General features: G+C 40.3%; 3 protein-coding genes across 15 annotated transcripts in view; 1 reads left to right on the top strand and 2 right to left on the bottom strand.

Moving 5' to 3' along the window:
* Positions 1-7275, bottom strand: part of TP53INP (Tumor protein p53 inducible nuclear protein) — a 62416-nt gene extending 55141 nt beyond the window's left edge. Inside the window, exon 1 of the mRNA XM_046613695.2 lies at positions 6982-7275. The gene's annotated coding sequence lies outside the window, so the exon portion shown is untranslated. The remainder of the gene's footprint in view (positions 1-6981) is intronic.
* Positions 1-12442, top strand: part of LOC124212968 (aarF domain containing kinase 5) — a 68749-nt gene extending 56307 nt beyond the window's left edge. For 2 of the 12 annotated variants that reach the window (XM_046613688.2, XM_069133858.1), the window contains exons 2-11: positions 7903-7990; positions 8067-8371; positions 8452-8577; positions 8659-8817; positions 8886-9017; positions 9100-9265; positions 9356-9526; positions 9614-9788; positions 9889-10056; positions 10143-12442. In XM_046613688.2, the coding sequence (XP_046469644.1) occupies positions 7906-7990; positions 8067-8371; positions 8452-8577; positions 8659-8817; positions 8886-9017; positions 9100-9265; positions 9356-9526; positions 9614-9788; positions 9889-10056; positions 10143-10242 (1587 nt within the window). In that variant the 5' untranslated portion in view covers positions 7903-7905 and the 3' untranslated portion in view covers positions 10243-12442. Of the gene's footprint in view, positions 1-2111; positions 2333-2393; positions 2439-3971; positions 4149-4252; positions 4364-4466; positions 4664-7414; positions 7814-7902; positions 7991-8066; positions 8372-8451; positions 8578-8658; positions 8818-8885; positions 9018-9099; positions 9266-9355; positions 9527-9613; positions 9789-9888; positions 10057-10142 lie in introns of those variants that run through there. The other 10 variants (XM_069133855.1, XM_069133856.1, XM_069133857.1 and 7 more) reach the window with 10 other exon arrangements.
* eIF2beta (eukaryotic translation initiation factor 2 subunit beta) lies at positions 12063-15148 on the bottom strand. Of its 2 annotated transcripts, XM_046613690.2 has the most exons (7): positions 14979-15148; positions 14124-14384; positions 13726-13879; positions 13619-13651; positions 13160-13350; positions 12615-12899; positions 12063-12534 (listed from the first exon to the last, which is right to left on the bottom strand). In XM_046613690.2, exons 1-7 carry the CDS (start codon positions 14994-14996, stop codon positions 12490-12492), a joined length of 987 nt encoding a protein of 328 aa, XP_046469646.1. In that variant the 5' UTR covers positions 14997-15148; the 3' UTR covers positions 12063-12489. The 2 variants fall into 2 exon arrangements, with proteins under 2 accessions (XP_046469646.1, XP_046469647.1); XM_046613691.2 differs by lacking the exon at positions 13619-13651 and having other exon boundaries at positions 14979-15147.
* Between the last annotated feature and the right edge of the window lie 556 nt (positions 15149-15704).

Raw genomic sequence — 15704 nt, 5'->3', positions numbered from 1 at the left:
AACGACGCGTCTGGCCGAATAAAATGGAGGAAGATTTTCTCACCGCGTTGGATTGCAGAGCGTCGGTCACCGAATTTCCTCCGACTTTTGTGTAGTTTCTTTTGGTGGCTGCAGGTCGACAACTCGACCGTTTTCAAACCTGTTTCAGGTTAGTGGACCCAAGGAATCGACTTTCGATACCTCGTTGCATTGTCCGATCGAGCGGCGGTTCTAAATCTGTGACGGTACGTTTTTCCCCTATTGTGCGGGGGCATCGAACACATGCAGGCTCAGAGGCAGACCGACTTATACTGTGGCTCTTCGGTGTTTCGGGAGGGATTTTACCTCCGGAGGACGAGGTCCTTGTCCCGGAACCCGAAGGCAAAGAATTTAGATGCATATCCGTATACCCACGAGCCCAAAGAAATGGAAAATTTCCAGAAAGAGATATACATCTTGCACTAACACCGAACAGATTTCACAGTGGGTACGAAAAAAAAGGACCAACGGATTTCGGAGACGTAAATTTCCATAAAGAAGTATATCTTACACCAACACCGAACAGTGAAGAAAAGGAAGACCAACGGATTTGGAGGAGTATTTTTCTTCACAGAGTCTGTGAAAAGAGGGGATAGGAAGAAGAAAAACATTCCGTCGAGAGACTGCAGAAGTAGAGATGCAATCAAGAATAAGTAATTTGGGATACGTTTGTTTCTTTTTTTTTCTTCTTCTTATGCTGTAAAATATTATCGAAATTATCGGTCGCACTTCGTAAGGAAAATTCGGATATTTCCGGTGAGGCTAAAAAATTCGAAGGGTCGATATTTTGAATGGCCGATTTATCGAAATTTCAAATATGGGAAAATACAATAACAAAAATCAAGGTTCCGAACAATTCATCTTTCAAATTAGAATCACGCACATTACATATTATTACTTGCAATAATTACAAAATAAATTTACTCGACTTGAAAATTAATCGAATGAAATGATTTTACAGCGGTTGTAATGCTTTACAAAAAAAAAAAAAAAAAAAACCACAATATTCTCTGATAAGTCTAGTATTTTCGTTGTTTGTCTCTAAAAAAGTGAATTTCCACACGATTGCAACTTTAACCTTGAATAACTTTGGAACGAGTTGAGTTATCGAAAAATTATAAGAGACCTTTTGCGCAGAGCATTCAATTTCCTACAAAAATGTGTATCGTCTATTTACGTACATTACCCTGGTACTCGTGTCAGCTAAAAAATTTAGAATGAAAGCAAAATTATTTCAGGCTCAAAGAAGAATTGAAAAAAATAGTCGGTTTTTTTTTTAACCACATATATATATATATACCACAGTCACAGTTTTTATTTTTTTAAACCGTAATCATACGGCATATTTAAGTGAACAATTTACCATCATCTTTTTGCCGATGCAAAAAACAAAAAAACGAAAACAGAAAACAACGTCGACAACGCGCGAGCATGGAAAGTTTTGGGAAGAAAAAATCGTGTGGAACGTACCTAACTTGATTGAAAAAATTAGGAATAAGAAATTTCATACATGCGAATTCTATTATAACTATATATACACGAATAACGACATTTAGATTTGAAACGTTGTCCGCACCTACATATTCCCCTGCCTTGACTCGGTCCCGCAATTTCGTTTATACGCAGAGGCATACGCGCGTGCATGCACGCATATGCATATATGGATATATATACTATTGTATAAATGTATATTATACCTTATGCATGCATATTCCGCGAGTACGTAAGCGCGGGTTGGCTGGCGATTACCTCATCGCGGTATTAAACGCATGCTGCCGAGGGGGGATGATTACCTACGACGCTTGCCGTCCATTATATCCATTCTCCGTGTCTATGTACGCATGTAGAGCACATTAGGAACACTGCCACCTAATCTCAGTCGACGATGTATGAGTTAATGCCGTTTGAAGATGCAGGAAGCTGCCGCGTAAGCATTTAGCCGCGTACACGTGCATTATGTACGGCTATACCTACTACGTTGTACAACGTTATACGTGGTGCAATACGTGCAACGTAGAAGCAGCCTGAACGTGTGCATTTTGCCTAGTGCATAGTGTGCATCCAATATGTACGTACGTTAATATGACGCGAGGTATACGTGTGTATGTGTACGACAATATGTCGTAGATACGCGATCGCGTTACAATTCCGCAATTACGATTGGATAACGCGTGGCGACGTTGAGTATTTTACGAAGACGAGCCTCTTTGTTGCATCACGTTGCGTCGTCCGCCGTTTGAAGTAAATCGGCGAAAACAAAATTTAAATCGTGTGCAAATAAAGATGTGGGGAAAAGCGGATATTCCGAATGAAGGTGAATATGAGGCTGAAGTTAGTAACGTTAACGTAACGAAACTTTAGGGAGAAAATCATCACTGAACAATTTTAGAATGACTTTCAAGAAGTTGGCTTTGCAAAATGTGAGTCTATTTTATTTGACACGGTTTACTAAAATTCAGAAATTCCTGAAGTTGCGAAGCAACGATTCTTCTTTAAGATGCACTGGATAATCAACGACCGATCAGACCGAGGGATTTGTAAATCACTGTCGAAATGGCGTATATGACAGATATCCGTTTGATAAAAGTCTCCATTGTTACATTTACTTCAAAAATTGCCTTGCGATAATTGCCAAGCGCATCCCAAATATTTTCAAATTTCCTCATTATTTTCAAGAATCCCTAGAAATGTTAAAAAATATCGGAAAATATGTCAAAATCTTTCTGTAATATCTCCAAACATCCAATATTACCTGTCCATTGTACTCTAAAACTCCCGTTCGATACCCCGTCAGATAAGACGTTCCACTTGCACGAGGCTAAAGTTATTAACGTTAATGTATCATTAAACGTTGAAACAAAAATTACTATTTTGCAACTTTAGAATACCTGAAGAAGTTGAATTTACAAAATCCGATTTTGTAGCTGCTGTATTAACAGTTTACTAAATATCAAGTCCAAAGATGCATCTACATTATATACATTTGCTTCCTTGTAAATTTTACCGGAACAATCGTAATTCGCTACCGCATAATAATCATTCTGCGGCTCGTTACGATATATAGGTCATTCTGCAGCGGCGAACAAACCGTGCTGCATATTTCGAATTCGAATTCTCACGCTCCGCACCGCTAGATGCATCTGCGTACAGGAATCTGTTGGGCTAGGCGTATAACGCGATCATGCACGCTGAAGCTGGTGTATAATATACCTACAAGGTTCTCCTCCTCCTCCTACGAGGCTCTGGCACGGACGAAAAGTTCATGACGCGATACTTAAGTTACATGCGTACATACATGCCTTGGTCGTACATATACACCTGGAAAACGTAGGTATGTACATACGTACGATCTTACGTGCATCAAATCAGGCGGATAACAAGTTTCGAGACGAGAGGACGGACGGATCTAAAAAGAGAGAGAGAGAGAGAAGCGAGATGAGATCATCGCTATGAGATGCGGCTTACTTGCGGTGCTAAAAAAATATCCAACGACCATTGCGTACATAGTGCAGTTTATTTATATATACATACTGTATCGTACGAATTGTAATTCTTTTTTTGTCCATTCAAACAGCGGTAGGTTTTTCATTCTACCGCACAGCAACAGCTTAATTGCCAGAAAAGACGTGAAGAGAGACCGAAGGAAAATATTCTCTACGATTTTTTATTTTCATATTTTCATTTTCCACCCCGGATAACCCCCACTAATCTCGTTGCCCGTCCGCCGCTTTATACACACGTAGTTACGTGCGACGCATACGATACGTGTAAGCAACAGCTGTTATTTACTGTAGAGACCGCGACCAATAGAATCCGTCGGGCAAAGCTCGACCGATCTGCGCACCAACTCTCACGGTTCGTCTATTTACTGCAATGTGTTTGTTTGCCTTCGCCGTCCGTCGGTAGATAAAAGGAGAAAAGAAGGAGAAGCGCTTGTTGATAAGCGAAAATTACTTTCCCTTTAGTCGGTGTACAAACCTACGGTCAGCGCGCAAGCGCGGTAAACTCCGTAGTTCATTTGACATTTTTCATATTTCAATGTGTATTCGCAACTTTTTGAAAACTGCCTCGAAAAAGAAACCACCGATATAACGTAAAAATTTGTGTGACTGTAAAATTTTTCGAAATAGGTATGTATGGTACGCGATTGCGTTCGTTCGAAAAATTTTTTCTACCAAATCGTGCAAACAACGTAACGCTCCGCAACGGAATATGAAAGTTATATAATTGTTAGGTTGCGTCGCCGTCATCTGAGCGCCTGCGTCAGCTGACGGGAGTTGTTGTACCTATAACGTACGTAGACGGGATTCATATATCGCAGTGGCAGCACAACACGTGGAAGTTGGTAACGTTACTCTACCATTTTATTTCACGAGTTTAGAATTGTTTAATATTCGGAAAATCGTCATAAAACAAGACACACTCATATTTTGATATGTAACAATAAGCTTCTTCGAGGGGATTGAAAATTGAAAAATAGTGAATTGATGTCCAATGCTTTGTTACGATAACGTTACAAACTTCAACCTCGTGCGGTAGCAGCACCCAAGTTTGGAAAAACTGTACTCTCTCCTCCCAGGTACGCGCAGAGGAAGCGAATATCCGCACGTAGAGGAGAATAATGATGATTCCATCGTCGATTACAGTAAGCTTTAATGCTCTAACTACGATTAACGATGATAATACCAACGTCGAGTCGCGTTGACGCCTTTTTACAGGAACAGCTGCAGGTGACGTGCAAATTGCTGTAGACAGGATATTACGAGAGGAAAAGAAATTTTCTTTACCTGTAGTGACTTTTGCGGATTATCGAGGAAAATTAACGACCAACCAGCGACTGCAGTAATAAAATTAAACTCGTAAACTGCGTAAACTTTGGCTATGAAAGAAAGTCAATCTCCCCGGATTTATGTAAGACTGTATTATTTTTCAATAGGACCCCCCCTCCTCGACCCAATGAATTTTACAGTTAATTCTGCAGCCATTAAAACGTGGAGTGATTTTTACCGTAGTTTCCGGGAAAATTGACCATAACGAACGCTTCTTGAGGATGTTTTGTGTTTGAAATCGCGAGCAGAAACGTACCCCACGTCATAGCGAGAAGAAGCATATTCGGTCGTTAGGGAGACACGGTTCGTTTGGTCGTTTGTCGTCTCTCGCACAAGAGACGTACGTACCTATGTATGTACATATCAACATGTGCGTATAATTCCGTTCCTGACCGCAGACTTGCTCTCTTTCTATCTCTACCTCCGTATCTCTCCGGGTCTCCCGTAATTGCGGCTATACACCGGCATTCGAGGCCCCCTCGGTGTGTATCTTTTTCCTTCTTTGCCACGGTCACGAACGGCTTAACTGCCCAGAAACAAAGAAGACCTGAGACTAGATGTCTTGGCTGACATCCGCCTCCCCGTTGCATGCACGAAAGCCAGCTATTGCGTATACGGTGCACGAGTGGAACTAACTGCTTCGAGGAAACTAGGAGGGTGGGGGTAAAATTGTAGAAAGATCAAAAACAATGTAGAATTTTTAGAAACGTAAACACTTGGTGTATAGAATTTAAAAAATGATGAAGGTCGAAGTATGGAGAAGTAAAATATTAGAAAGGTCAGAACATTGAATGCCAATGCCAAACTAGAATCGTCGGGATTCCTCTCTATAATATACATAGAATTGTATACAGATTCTCGAGTTTTCTGTACCTTTCTCCATTTTCTCTTTCTGTATTTCGATTTGCTACGTTTTCAATTTTCTGGACTCGAAAGTTCCACGCTTTTAAATTCTACGAATGAGACTTTCGCGTCTGCGAAAATTCGATATTCTTTTCCTTCTATCAATTAGCAATTCCAGTTTTGTACTCCTACCCAACAAGAAATGTAAATAGAGTTAAGAATCTTCAAATATCGAAGTCGATGTACCCCAAATGTAAAAATACTTGAATACATTTTCATTTGACACAGAAGTAAAGAAGTTGCATGAATTCTACGAATTTTCTATTACGATTTCGTAGAATCCGCGCAATTTTTCTATTTCTGCGTCAAATGAAAATTCTTTGAAATGTTTTTCTTCAGAATTGCGTATATAATGGATCTGTTAAGCCCTATTTCACGTTTTGGATACGTGGACTTCGATATTCTCGAAATCGATCAAGGTACCTCCTTAAATAGCAGAGGAATCGAAAAAGAGGAATCGCTTCGTTATTGAAACGTGCACGGACTGGCAACCACAGTTAATATCTACATCATTCACCTCGATAACGTTACGTGACACGGTTATGGTTTACATACGGGATTAGAAATTTTCGGTAGGGACTAATGACATGTCCGAATGACGTCACTGTACCGTAACGTAACGCTACAAGGAAGTGCGAGTATCGGGATGCGGAGAAGTACGTACATACATCCATGGACACAAAAGACGCATTGTCTGTCAATCAAAGGCCGAGGCTCAGCGTCGTAGAGCGAACAGTAATGGTGCCAACGGAGTCAATCGTGCGTTTTTGTTGCAGTCATCACCAGGTACACACAAAGGATTCCGGTTTTGAGGATGGCTGCATAGCCTCGCTCGGCGTTCTCGGTGTACGCACGCACACACGTCGGTATACTTATCCGTAAGGTTTCGAAAGTGTGCGCGGCGCGCACACAAAAATACACTTGCTTACCAAGAACACCACGGCCAAGTTTACGTGTGTTTTTCCACCCAGGACCTGAACGCATACCCTCAGGGGTGTAGTACAAAAATACATGCGAAGGGCCACGGGCCATCTAAGCTTGATGAAACAAAGGACCTTTGCTCGGGCCTTTGTATCCCGGACTCTAAGGGTCCGGGTACCTGGCACGTTGTGTCAGGCCCCTTTTCAAGGCGATTTTAAATTCCGGCGACTGTAACGTGTTTTTTTTTTTTCGAGAAGATTTATCAAACAGATCGAGATACGAGCGCATTTACGGTAATTCAATCACATACCTCTGTATCGCAGGTGCCAGACGTCGATGAAGAACGGTTGGAACGTAAATGAAAACCTTGGAGTCAGCTGATTGCTCGCTTGATTCACACTTGCACGCGGAATGAGTATTAACGATGACGAAAACAAAGTGGTTTATTGCGTGATACGCGGCGTGACGATTACCTCTATAGGAATTAATGCAGGCGAGATGAGGAACAACGTCTCTTACACTCCGCACAACACAAGGGTCACTAAAAAAAAAAATCGTATCTTATTGCATCTATGTACGATTTTCAACCCCGATCGATCGGTCTCGGATATCGTGAATCACGGCTCGTGAAACGAGGGCGACGATTTCGTTACTTCCTGAATACAGACTTTATCGATTACTTTCGGCAGGAATCATCGATCGCAGAACGATTTGAATGATCCTCGGTTATTTCCCTGTTGATTGACGAATGGTATATCAATCGTCGAATATCTCCGGCATTTCGTTATCTTTTATTATTTCGTCAGCCCGACGGCGAGGATGATCAGTGACGATGATCGGGATTGTTCGATTGTTGATTAGTGACGCGTTGCGTTGCGCCAGGCGACCGACCCTTCGCTTTGCCAGCAAACAGCTGACTGGAATCAGAGTTTCGGCCGCGCTCAGCTGCGGCCTGCATCTCGGCACATGTCGGGGCCTTTCATACTCGTTCGCCTCGCGGCGTTGGTTGAGGTTGCCATGGCAACCCTGCCCATCCGGCCTTATCACCGCCCTCGAACATCTCCCCGAGGGATGCACACTCTCGTTAGTATACCTGTCCCAAGGATCTTACGTCTTGCCGCACTGGACAGGCCTTTGTTAAGGTTCCTGTGGCCTTGGAATTCGTCCCTCTTCCAAATCTTCCATGTCTAAGGTTCATCCGTTATTCATCACCTTGTTGTTATTGTTACAGCGGATGTCAGGGAGAAGATGGCAGGGATTCGCGAGAGCCCTGGCAGCATTCGTCAAATCCTCCAGGACGGTTCAAATAGGAGGAGCTGGTCGGTAGAACGCTTGTGCGATACTGGAATAACGAGATGACCGATTGAATATTTTACTGACTACGCGTTGTTTCAGGAGCGGCAGTCGTAACGACAGGCTATATTTTCCTCGACACAAAGGAAAAGAGGGTGTTCAAATCGTTGATTGGAAGTTCAGTAAGATTCGCTCGCTCGCTTGCGATCGGTTTGGTAATATCAGCTGATTATTGGGTAGCGCCGTTGATGGGAGACGAGGAGAAGGAGATTCATGAAAGATCTGCTCGGCGTATCGTCGACGGCTGTCTGAGCAATGGAGGGCTTTACGTCAAGTTGGGTCAAGGACTCGCTGCCCTTAATCACATATTGCCCAGGGAGTATGTGCGGACGCTCACCGTGCTGCAGGTAACTTTGGCGATCGGTATATACCGGATTATAAACTATAAACGAAAGTCGACGACGTGGATGTGTTGTTTGTTTTGAAGGACAAATGCCTCACGAGAGAAGCGGACGAGGTTGACCAGGTCTTCCTAGAGGATTTTGGATCAAAGCCAAAAGAAATTTTCAAGGAATTCAACGAGGAACCGATCGCCGCAGCGAGCCTTGCCCAAGTATGAGGAAATATTTGCACTCTGCTATTTTACGCAATTCAGAATTGAAATATTGTAATTTTCACCAGATGTAACCCGTAGGTCTTCAAAGGGGTGACTCATTCAGGAGAAACTGTCGCCGTTAAAGTACAGTACATCGATTTGCAAGACCGTTTCGAGTCCGATATCAAAACGATAGAGTTTCTCCTCAAGATTGTTTCGATAATTCATCCAAAGTTTGATTTTCACTGGGTATTACAGGTAGGCAACTTTGCTTTTGTCTGAAAGGTCTATCGAGCACTTTTCAAATGGTTGACTTTTAAATTCAGGAATTGAAAGAAACGCTGGCTCAAGAGTTGAACTTTATTACGGAAGGAAAGAATTCTGAAAGGTGCGCTAACGATTTAAAGGCTCATAAAGAAGTTCATGTGCCCAAAGTTTATTGGAACTGTTGCACAAAGGTAATCTTTATCAATGTCACGCTACCGTCAATAATTTCTCTTTTGCATAAACAAATGTATTTCACAAACATTTTTTCCCCAGAGAATTTTAACCACCGAATGGATAGATGGCTGCAAAATAAATGATACAGCCTGTCTGAAGCGGCAAGGATTCGACCTGGCCGATGTAGATAAAAAATTATTTGCTATTATGGCTGAGCAGATTTTTCACACCGGTTTTATCCATGCCGACCCACATCCTGGCAACGGTAAGCTAACCTGTGGTTTCTCTCCAATAACGTCTATTGGCGCACATGGAACCAGAATTACGAACGAAAATTTTTTTTATTTTACTTTAGTTCTCGTGAGGAAGGGTGCAGATGGCAAAGCTCAGTTGGTCTTACTAGACCACGGATTGTACGAGGTTCTACCGGACAATATTAGACATACTTTGTGCAATTTTTGGGAATCCATAGTACTGAGGAGATACAGTAGCATGAAGAAATACGCACTGGAACTGAACGTCAATGGTAATCAACAAAATCGTGCAAATTATTTACCAAAGTTCTCGTAGCGCGTGACCGCTGGCAAAGTAATCAATTTCCCCACTGTTGCAGATTACATATTGCTTGCCGAAATGATAACTCAATCGCCAATAACTCTGCCAGGGGTCAGCAGAAAACAAGGAAACATGAGCATGGACGAGTACATGCAGCTGCAAGCTAAAGAGAGATTCGATAAAGTCTTGGCTGCATTGAGGGCAATGCCTAGTAGCTTGATGCTGGTGATAAGGTGAATTCTCATTTACACGCTTGACTATCGATTGAAATTCTCACGATCTCTGTGTTTGGTTTTGTAGTATGTTATGTAGAACGGCGTTCATGCATTTCAGAAATTTGAATACTGTTCGAGCTATTGCACGTGAACATGGTGATCCAGTAAACAGATATCGAGCATTGGCTAGGCTAGCCGTGTCTGGCAAACACAGAACAACCAATCAGAAGTTGTGGAAAAGAATATCGGGGACAGCGAGTTCGATTTGGTTTGAAACGAGATTGTGGTAAGAGAAGATCAATACATTTGTTAATCGATCTTTGCACAATGCACCTATTTTACGTCAATATGGTTATATTTGTCCCGTTTCAGGACTCAAAGTTTTCGACTGTGGCTTATCAGTGTTTACGTAAGAATTCTGCGAACAATGGGCTACGACATTCAAAGAGCAATTGACAATGTAATTTACTAGCCGCGATATGTGGAAGAAGTATGTAATTGGTCTATTAAACCAATTACCAGATGGAGCGACGCGGTGACGTGAGAAGATTGCGAATGAAAAAGACTTGCGACGAAACAACCCACGCAGCTTTGCAAATTTTCAACAGTTGAAGACATGTATTGGCACGTTTTTAAAAATGGTCTATTGGTATACAGAAATGTTTTCAACTACAAAAATTATCGGTATTATCGGTGAACAGTATATAGGTAATTATGTATTGATAATGTATATAAATATTTATCCGTTTTTTTCTGAAAGAACATCTGTTAATTTCATTCACTTCGAATGTAAGTCAATATTACGCGAGTATCCAAATATTTGTACAAATAAACGTACCACGTGATGGGCAAAACTTTATAGGTATAGAACAGACTTATAACATATTGAAACATGGACTGACAGGTAAATTTACAGTATCAAAGATGTGCCTTGTAGACAGTTGGGTAATAAAGTTTGTTTTCGTCATTGAGTAAATCGTATCCTCGTAAAGAGAGCTAGGCTTTCACGGGGCTTTGCGGGTCAGAAGAATTGAATTGCAAGCTAACGGTGTGTCTGAGAAAAACCGGTCAGTATGCGTTCTGCAGTACCGACTAATATCCTGTCAGGAATATCACGTCTCATTCCATTACTGGTATTTTAAGGCACTGGCTGCGAGTGAAATATATTTAAAAAGCTGAAATTCAATGGTAATTGCGAATCTTAAACTCTTGCGACTCACTTATGCTGTATCGTAACACATTGTTTGTTTAAACTTCGACATCTGATGTGTATCCACTTCGAAATCAACGAATAAACAGAAATAAATTTTATACTTATGTAGGCGTCACTAAATAAATGTTATATTCTTCTGAAAGTCATTGAAAAATTTATACATACTTTGTTCGAAATCACTGGTTAAGTTGACGATTTTTGCGATGACATCATTGATGGTTCCGCTAACGGACAACACGAACGATCACTGTTTACCGCGACAATGTTACGCACGCAAATTGGAGCGAACTGCACTTTGAAATGTACTGGGTTTTGCAATATTCAACGAGACTACATTTTGACTCGAGAACCTGGTACAGGGAATCTAGAGTTGGGTAAAAAATGTATAACTTTACCTTACTTCAGGTCACAACGAATGAAAATTGAATCGGCAGACTTCATTAGCTGAAGCGCTTCGCGGTATCAATTGACAGATTATACGCCGCGTGAATTCCCCATCACGCAAATGATCAAATATACGGGCCGAAATATCCTTGCAAACTTTTTTCATTTTAACAAGGACTGAATATCAAGACGCGAATAGCACGCAAAGTTTCGGCGGTTAAACTGGAGGTAAATTTTCAAGATGGTGACGTCTCGACGATTTACCGATTGGCGATTGTTTATACATACAGCGACGCCACCACTCACTTTCGCAGAATCACGTCAACGAAAAATTGACGATTAGTATGAAAATGGTTCTGGATCTATGTTCAGTACAATACATTTATGGCATGACATAAATAAATATGAATATATTCTACTTTTGTCCAATCAACTCGTACAATGTATTTGTAAATATTTACTCACAACTGTCATTTTAGCGGTGGAAAATTTCCATACTGGTTACTTATATCGCCATGCACTCGATATCATGTAGTGACAATGTAATTATGGCATGATTGTCGCGTACATTTAACCTGACCCGAAGCCTGATCGCTGCTTACGTTGCACTGTTCGGATATTTTGAATTTAAACTTAGACATGATAAATTAATAAATTCAAGTTTCAGAAACATTTATGAGAATATTCAACGTAGATGATTTTGAGATGAATTTATTGGCTAGTAAATACAGATGTGTACATTACCTATAAGAAACGAACGTGAACACTTCATGACATCAATTTAATTCATCTGATTATATATTGCAACTGTTGGAAATTGATTTAGTATAATATTTCTTAGCATTACTTTTACGAATTGCAGTTTGAACAGCGTTTTATTTAAAACCTTGATTATTATTATTATTATTGTAGTAAGGCTATGTACAAGGTGACAAAAGGTACAGTACATAACATACACTCTTTACATTTACGTACGCGGTAAAATTATTGTAAAAGTTCGATTCAGCAGCTCTTTGTATGTATTGAATGTTTTATTTAACTTTTTTTCTATTGAGAATAATAACGTACGTGATAATTTTGGGTTTGTGTTTTCTTTCGCGCTCATTATCACCATAAGTGTGTCTAAGTCGTTTTTGCTCTGATAGCCGCACGCTTTCCAGTCACAGCCTGAAAGCAAAAAACAAATGTCAATACCAACTGTTGTATATTGTCCAGTAGATGAAACGAAAAATTTGTTCATAAATTACCTGGAAACCAGATTTGATGCTAGCGACGGAGCACCTAGACCCACACGATTCACACTGAAGGAAGAATAGCCGAGTATCTTTCTGCAATATGGTGTCAGGGGAGCGACACGTGTGACACGTAACATACTCCTTGATGTATCTCCTTAGTACATTCTCTATCTGCTTTTGCTGGAAGCGACCCTTGATAATAAGCTGACTATTGCCATCAACAGATCCACTGGTTCCCAGTTCAGCCAGTAGGAAGTCCAGTAAGTGCTTCGGCTGTCTGTGCAGTGTTTTACAAATCTGGGAAAGATAATAAAGGGTCCGTTTAATTTTTCAGACAAAAGGGTATTCTGCAGACTATGGCAAATTGTAATTCATTGGTGAGGGCTTCAGGTTTGAATATTTTGCGAGAATATACTTACAATCTATGAAAAAATGAAAGAAGGAAAAAAAAAAAGTCACTTTGTTTCAAATTTTCGCAAGTAGGGTATCGACATATTGATTATTCCCATGCATTTAGTTTTAAAACTATTACATCAAAAAGTTAAACAATTCAATACCTCAGTAAAGTTTGCAAAAGAAGTTTTCTTGGTGCCGATTCGTACGACTTGCGGGGGCCTCATGACAAACTTTTGCTTCTTTCCAGCCACCATGTCAGGATTTTTCTCTCTCATTATTTCAAATACTCTGGCTAGTAGCTCATCATATGTGTAATCTCTGTCTGAACCAAGCCACGACGTGGTGTCCTCGACTGGTACAATGGAAAAGAGTCATCAAAATGTGACTAAAGTGGTAACAAATTTCTTAATAGCATTACCATGAGAAACAAAATATAAATTTAATACTTCCCTATTTTGGTTTACTACTTTGTAGCAAGTACAAACGTGACACGAAAAGGTAAATATTAAACTAAACAGCGAAAGTAGAATTGTGACACAAACGGCTAAGAAAGCATAAAAACAAGCATTTTAGTGCAAAAACAAATACTAGTCGTTATCTAGTCGACCAACGTGTCTTACCAGTTTCTACACTTCGCTCAGATTCAGTGAAGCATGTTAACAGATAGAATACACGATAAGCAACTCGTAGCAAAACAGTTTTTTCAGAGTTTAGTCTCAATACTTACCATTTTCCCTATCTTCTGCTTCCTTCTTTTCCTCTTCAGCTACTAGGTTATCGAGAATGTTCTTCCTTTTCTTCTTCTTTTTGCCCGAGAACTCCATATCCAGGTCAAAGTTACTTTCCGCAGGCCCATCTTCACCGATTGGCTCTGCGCCATCCTTAAGATAATAGGGTAAGTATTCAAAATGTCAAATCACTTCACCAAATGAATCTGCGATCCTGAAGTCACTCAAGAAATCGCAGCTATGTCTTTCGAGATGTATTTCTTGTGTTATGTTTTTATATCTTTAAATCATGTTCCATAAAAACAGCGAACACAAGAATTCAACAATTATAGACTTTCATTTCATCGCTATAATAAAATTCATATAACTTTCAAATCATTCGGCACGTAACACCTACTTCCTTCTTGCTTTCTGGGAGAGCCATATCGAGTTCATCTAGATTGAATGCCTTCTTCTTTTTTTTCTTTTTTTTACCAAAATTTTCTAGATCAAGGCCTTCGTCGTCATCTATCGCTCCCAATTCTGGCTCTTGATTTTCCTTATCACCGATGCCCTCGGTGGCTTCACCACCGCTGCCGCCCTCAGCCATTGCAGCATCGAGATCGAAAGTAGTCTTCTTCTTTTTTTTCTTCTTTATTTTCATAGTAGGATCAAAGATCTGAAAAATTTAAGTTTCATTAACTATCAGTCCCATCTATATGGTGAAAATCACAGGGGAAACGAATCTATAAAATCATACTGTTATTGAGAAAAATATAAGTACCGTCGACGATGAATAAATATAAGCATATTTTTAGCTTGAGAAGCATGGATTATCCTATGAATTATTATCGGTATAAAGTATTACGCAGGAAAAAAATGAATGGATGATACATCATGCAATACGCAAGAAGGGTGTTTATAGTTCTATTTTATCGCTTTATCCAAATTATCACGGATATCAAGAATGATTGTTGTAACTCAGACCACAACCACACAGATCACGTGGACGCATGGAAATCTGCCTGAAAATCCGTGATACGTTGATACAGGATTGAGGTTGTGTTTGCGATGTATTATTAAAAAATTTCTGATTCGAGTCATGTAAACTGGACGTAAAGCCAAGCAATATTCACCACATTCGGGGGAATAAATGGCTACAGAAGCGTGTAATATATGAAAAATGCGTAAATGGGAACACGTTGTGCCATTCAATCTGTGCACTGTTAGTGAACCTTATCCAGTCACAAATATTGGTTCATTAAATACATACCGAATCCTCTTCGGTCATGTTGATAAGAAACAGAGAACTTTTCTTTTTGTACGTAATTTGGTTATTTCGAGAATATATTTAACTGGTTTGTCGGAAGAATGAAAAATACTTTCTGACGTCTATTGCATCAGAATATTCTCTCGGTGCCACATGCAGGTACAAGAGATCAATCGGCGAATCAAAGCACGCAAAATAGCAATACGGTGGGAAGCGAAAGCACCCGATTGGTAGAAAGCTCCATCAAAATCCGGTGTCTGACCGACAGCTGCTGCCACGTGCTGAGGGCGCGACAAGTCCGTGAAGCTCTGACGGCTCATCAGAGTGAAGTTCAGGCACGCCTACGTCGTTTCCAGTTAAATTTGACGAGTGAAAACGAGATGCGAGTACTCCTTGCCGGCTAGTTTGAGTACCTACTTTAGTACGCGGCAAAATGCATCTATATTGAGACGAATGATGCTTCGAAAAATGCGTCTCGATTCCTTACGTGAAAATATTATATTTCTCATTTTCAGTACGCGTTGAGAATAATATGGTCGAATTAGAAGGAATTCAGCTTTGCAGTGCATAACTGTATGTCCTCTGGTCGCATCCTGTTCGTAATTAGGGTCAGAAGAATGTGTTATCTCATACATTCAGCTTAAGCGCTAGTCAGTACAGTATGCAGTATCAATAATTTTATTATATTGACAACATCACGACTTTCGATTCCCTGTGATTGTTTTTTTT

This window comes from Neodiprion pinetum, chromosome 2 (genome assembly GCF_021155775.2).
Source record: "Neodiprion pinetum isolate iyNeoPine1 chromosome 2, iyNeoPine1.2, whole genome shotgun sequence".
NCBI lineage: Eukaryota > Metazoa > Arthropoda > Insecta > Hymenoptera > Diprionidae > Neodiprion > Neodiprion pinetum.
The sequence above is the reverse complement of the archived record's forward strand: the minus strand, read 5'-3'. Positions and strand labels throughout refer to the sequence as shown.

Excerpts from the sequence above, each read along its gene's own strand:
- eIF2beta (XM_046613690.2), bottom strand. Across the intron at positions 13,652-13,725 it reads AGCAGAAGATAGGGAAAATG|GCTTCACTGAATCTGAGCGA; the intron begins GTAAGTATTGAG and ends ATCTGTTAACAT. Across the intron at positions 13,351-13,618 it reads TGAGCGAAGTGTAGAAACTG|TCGAGGACACCACGTCGTGG; the intron begins GTAAGACACGTT and ends CCATTGTACCAG.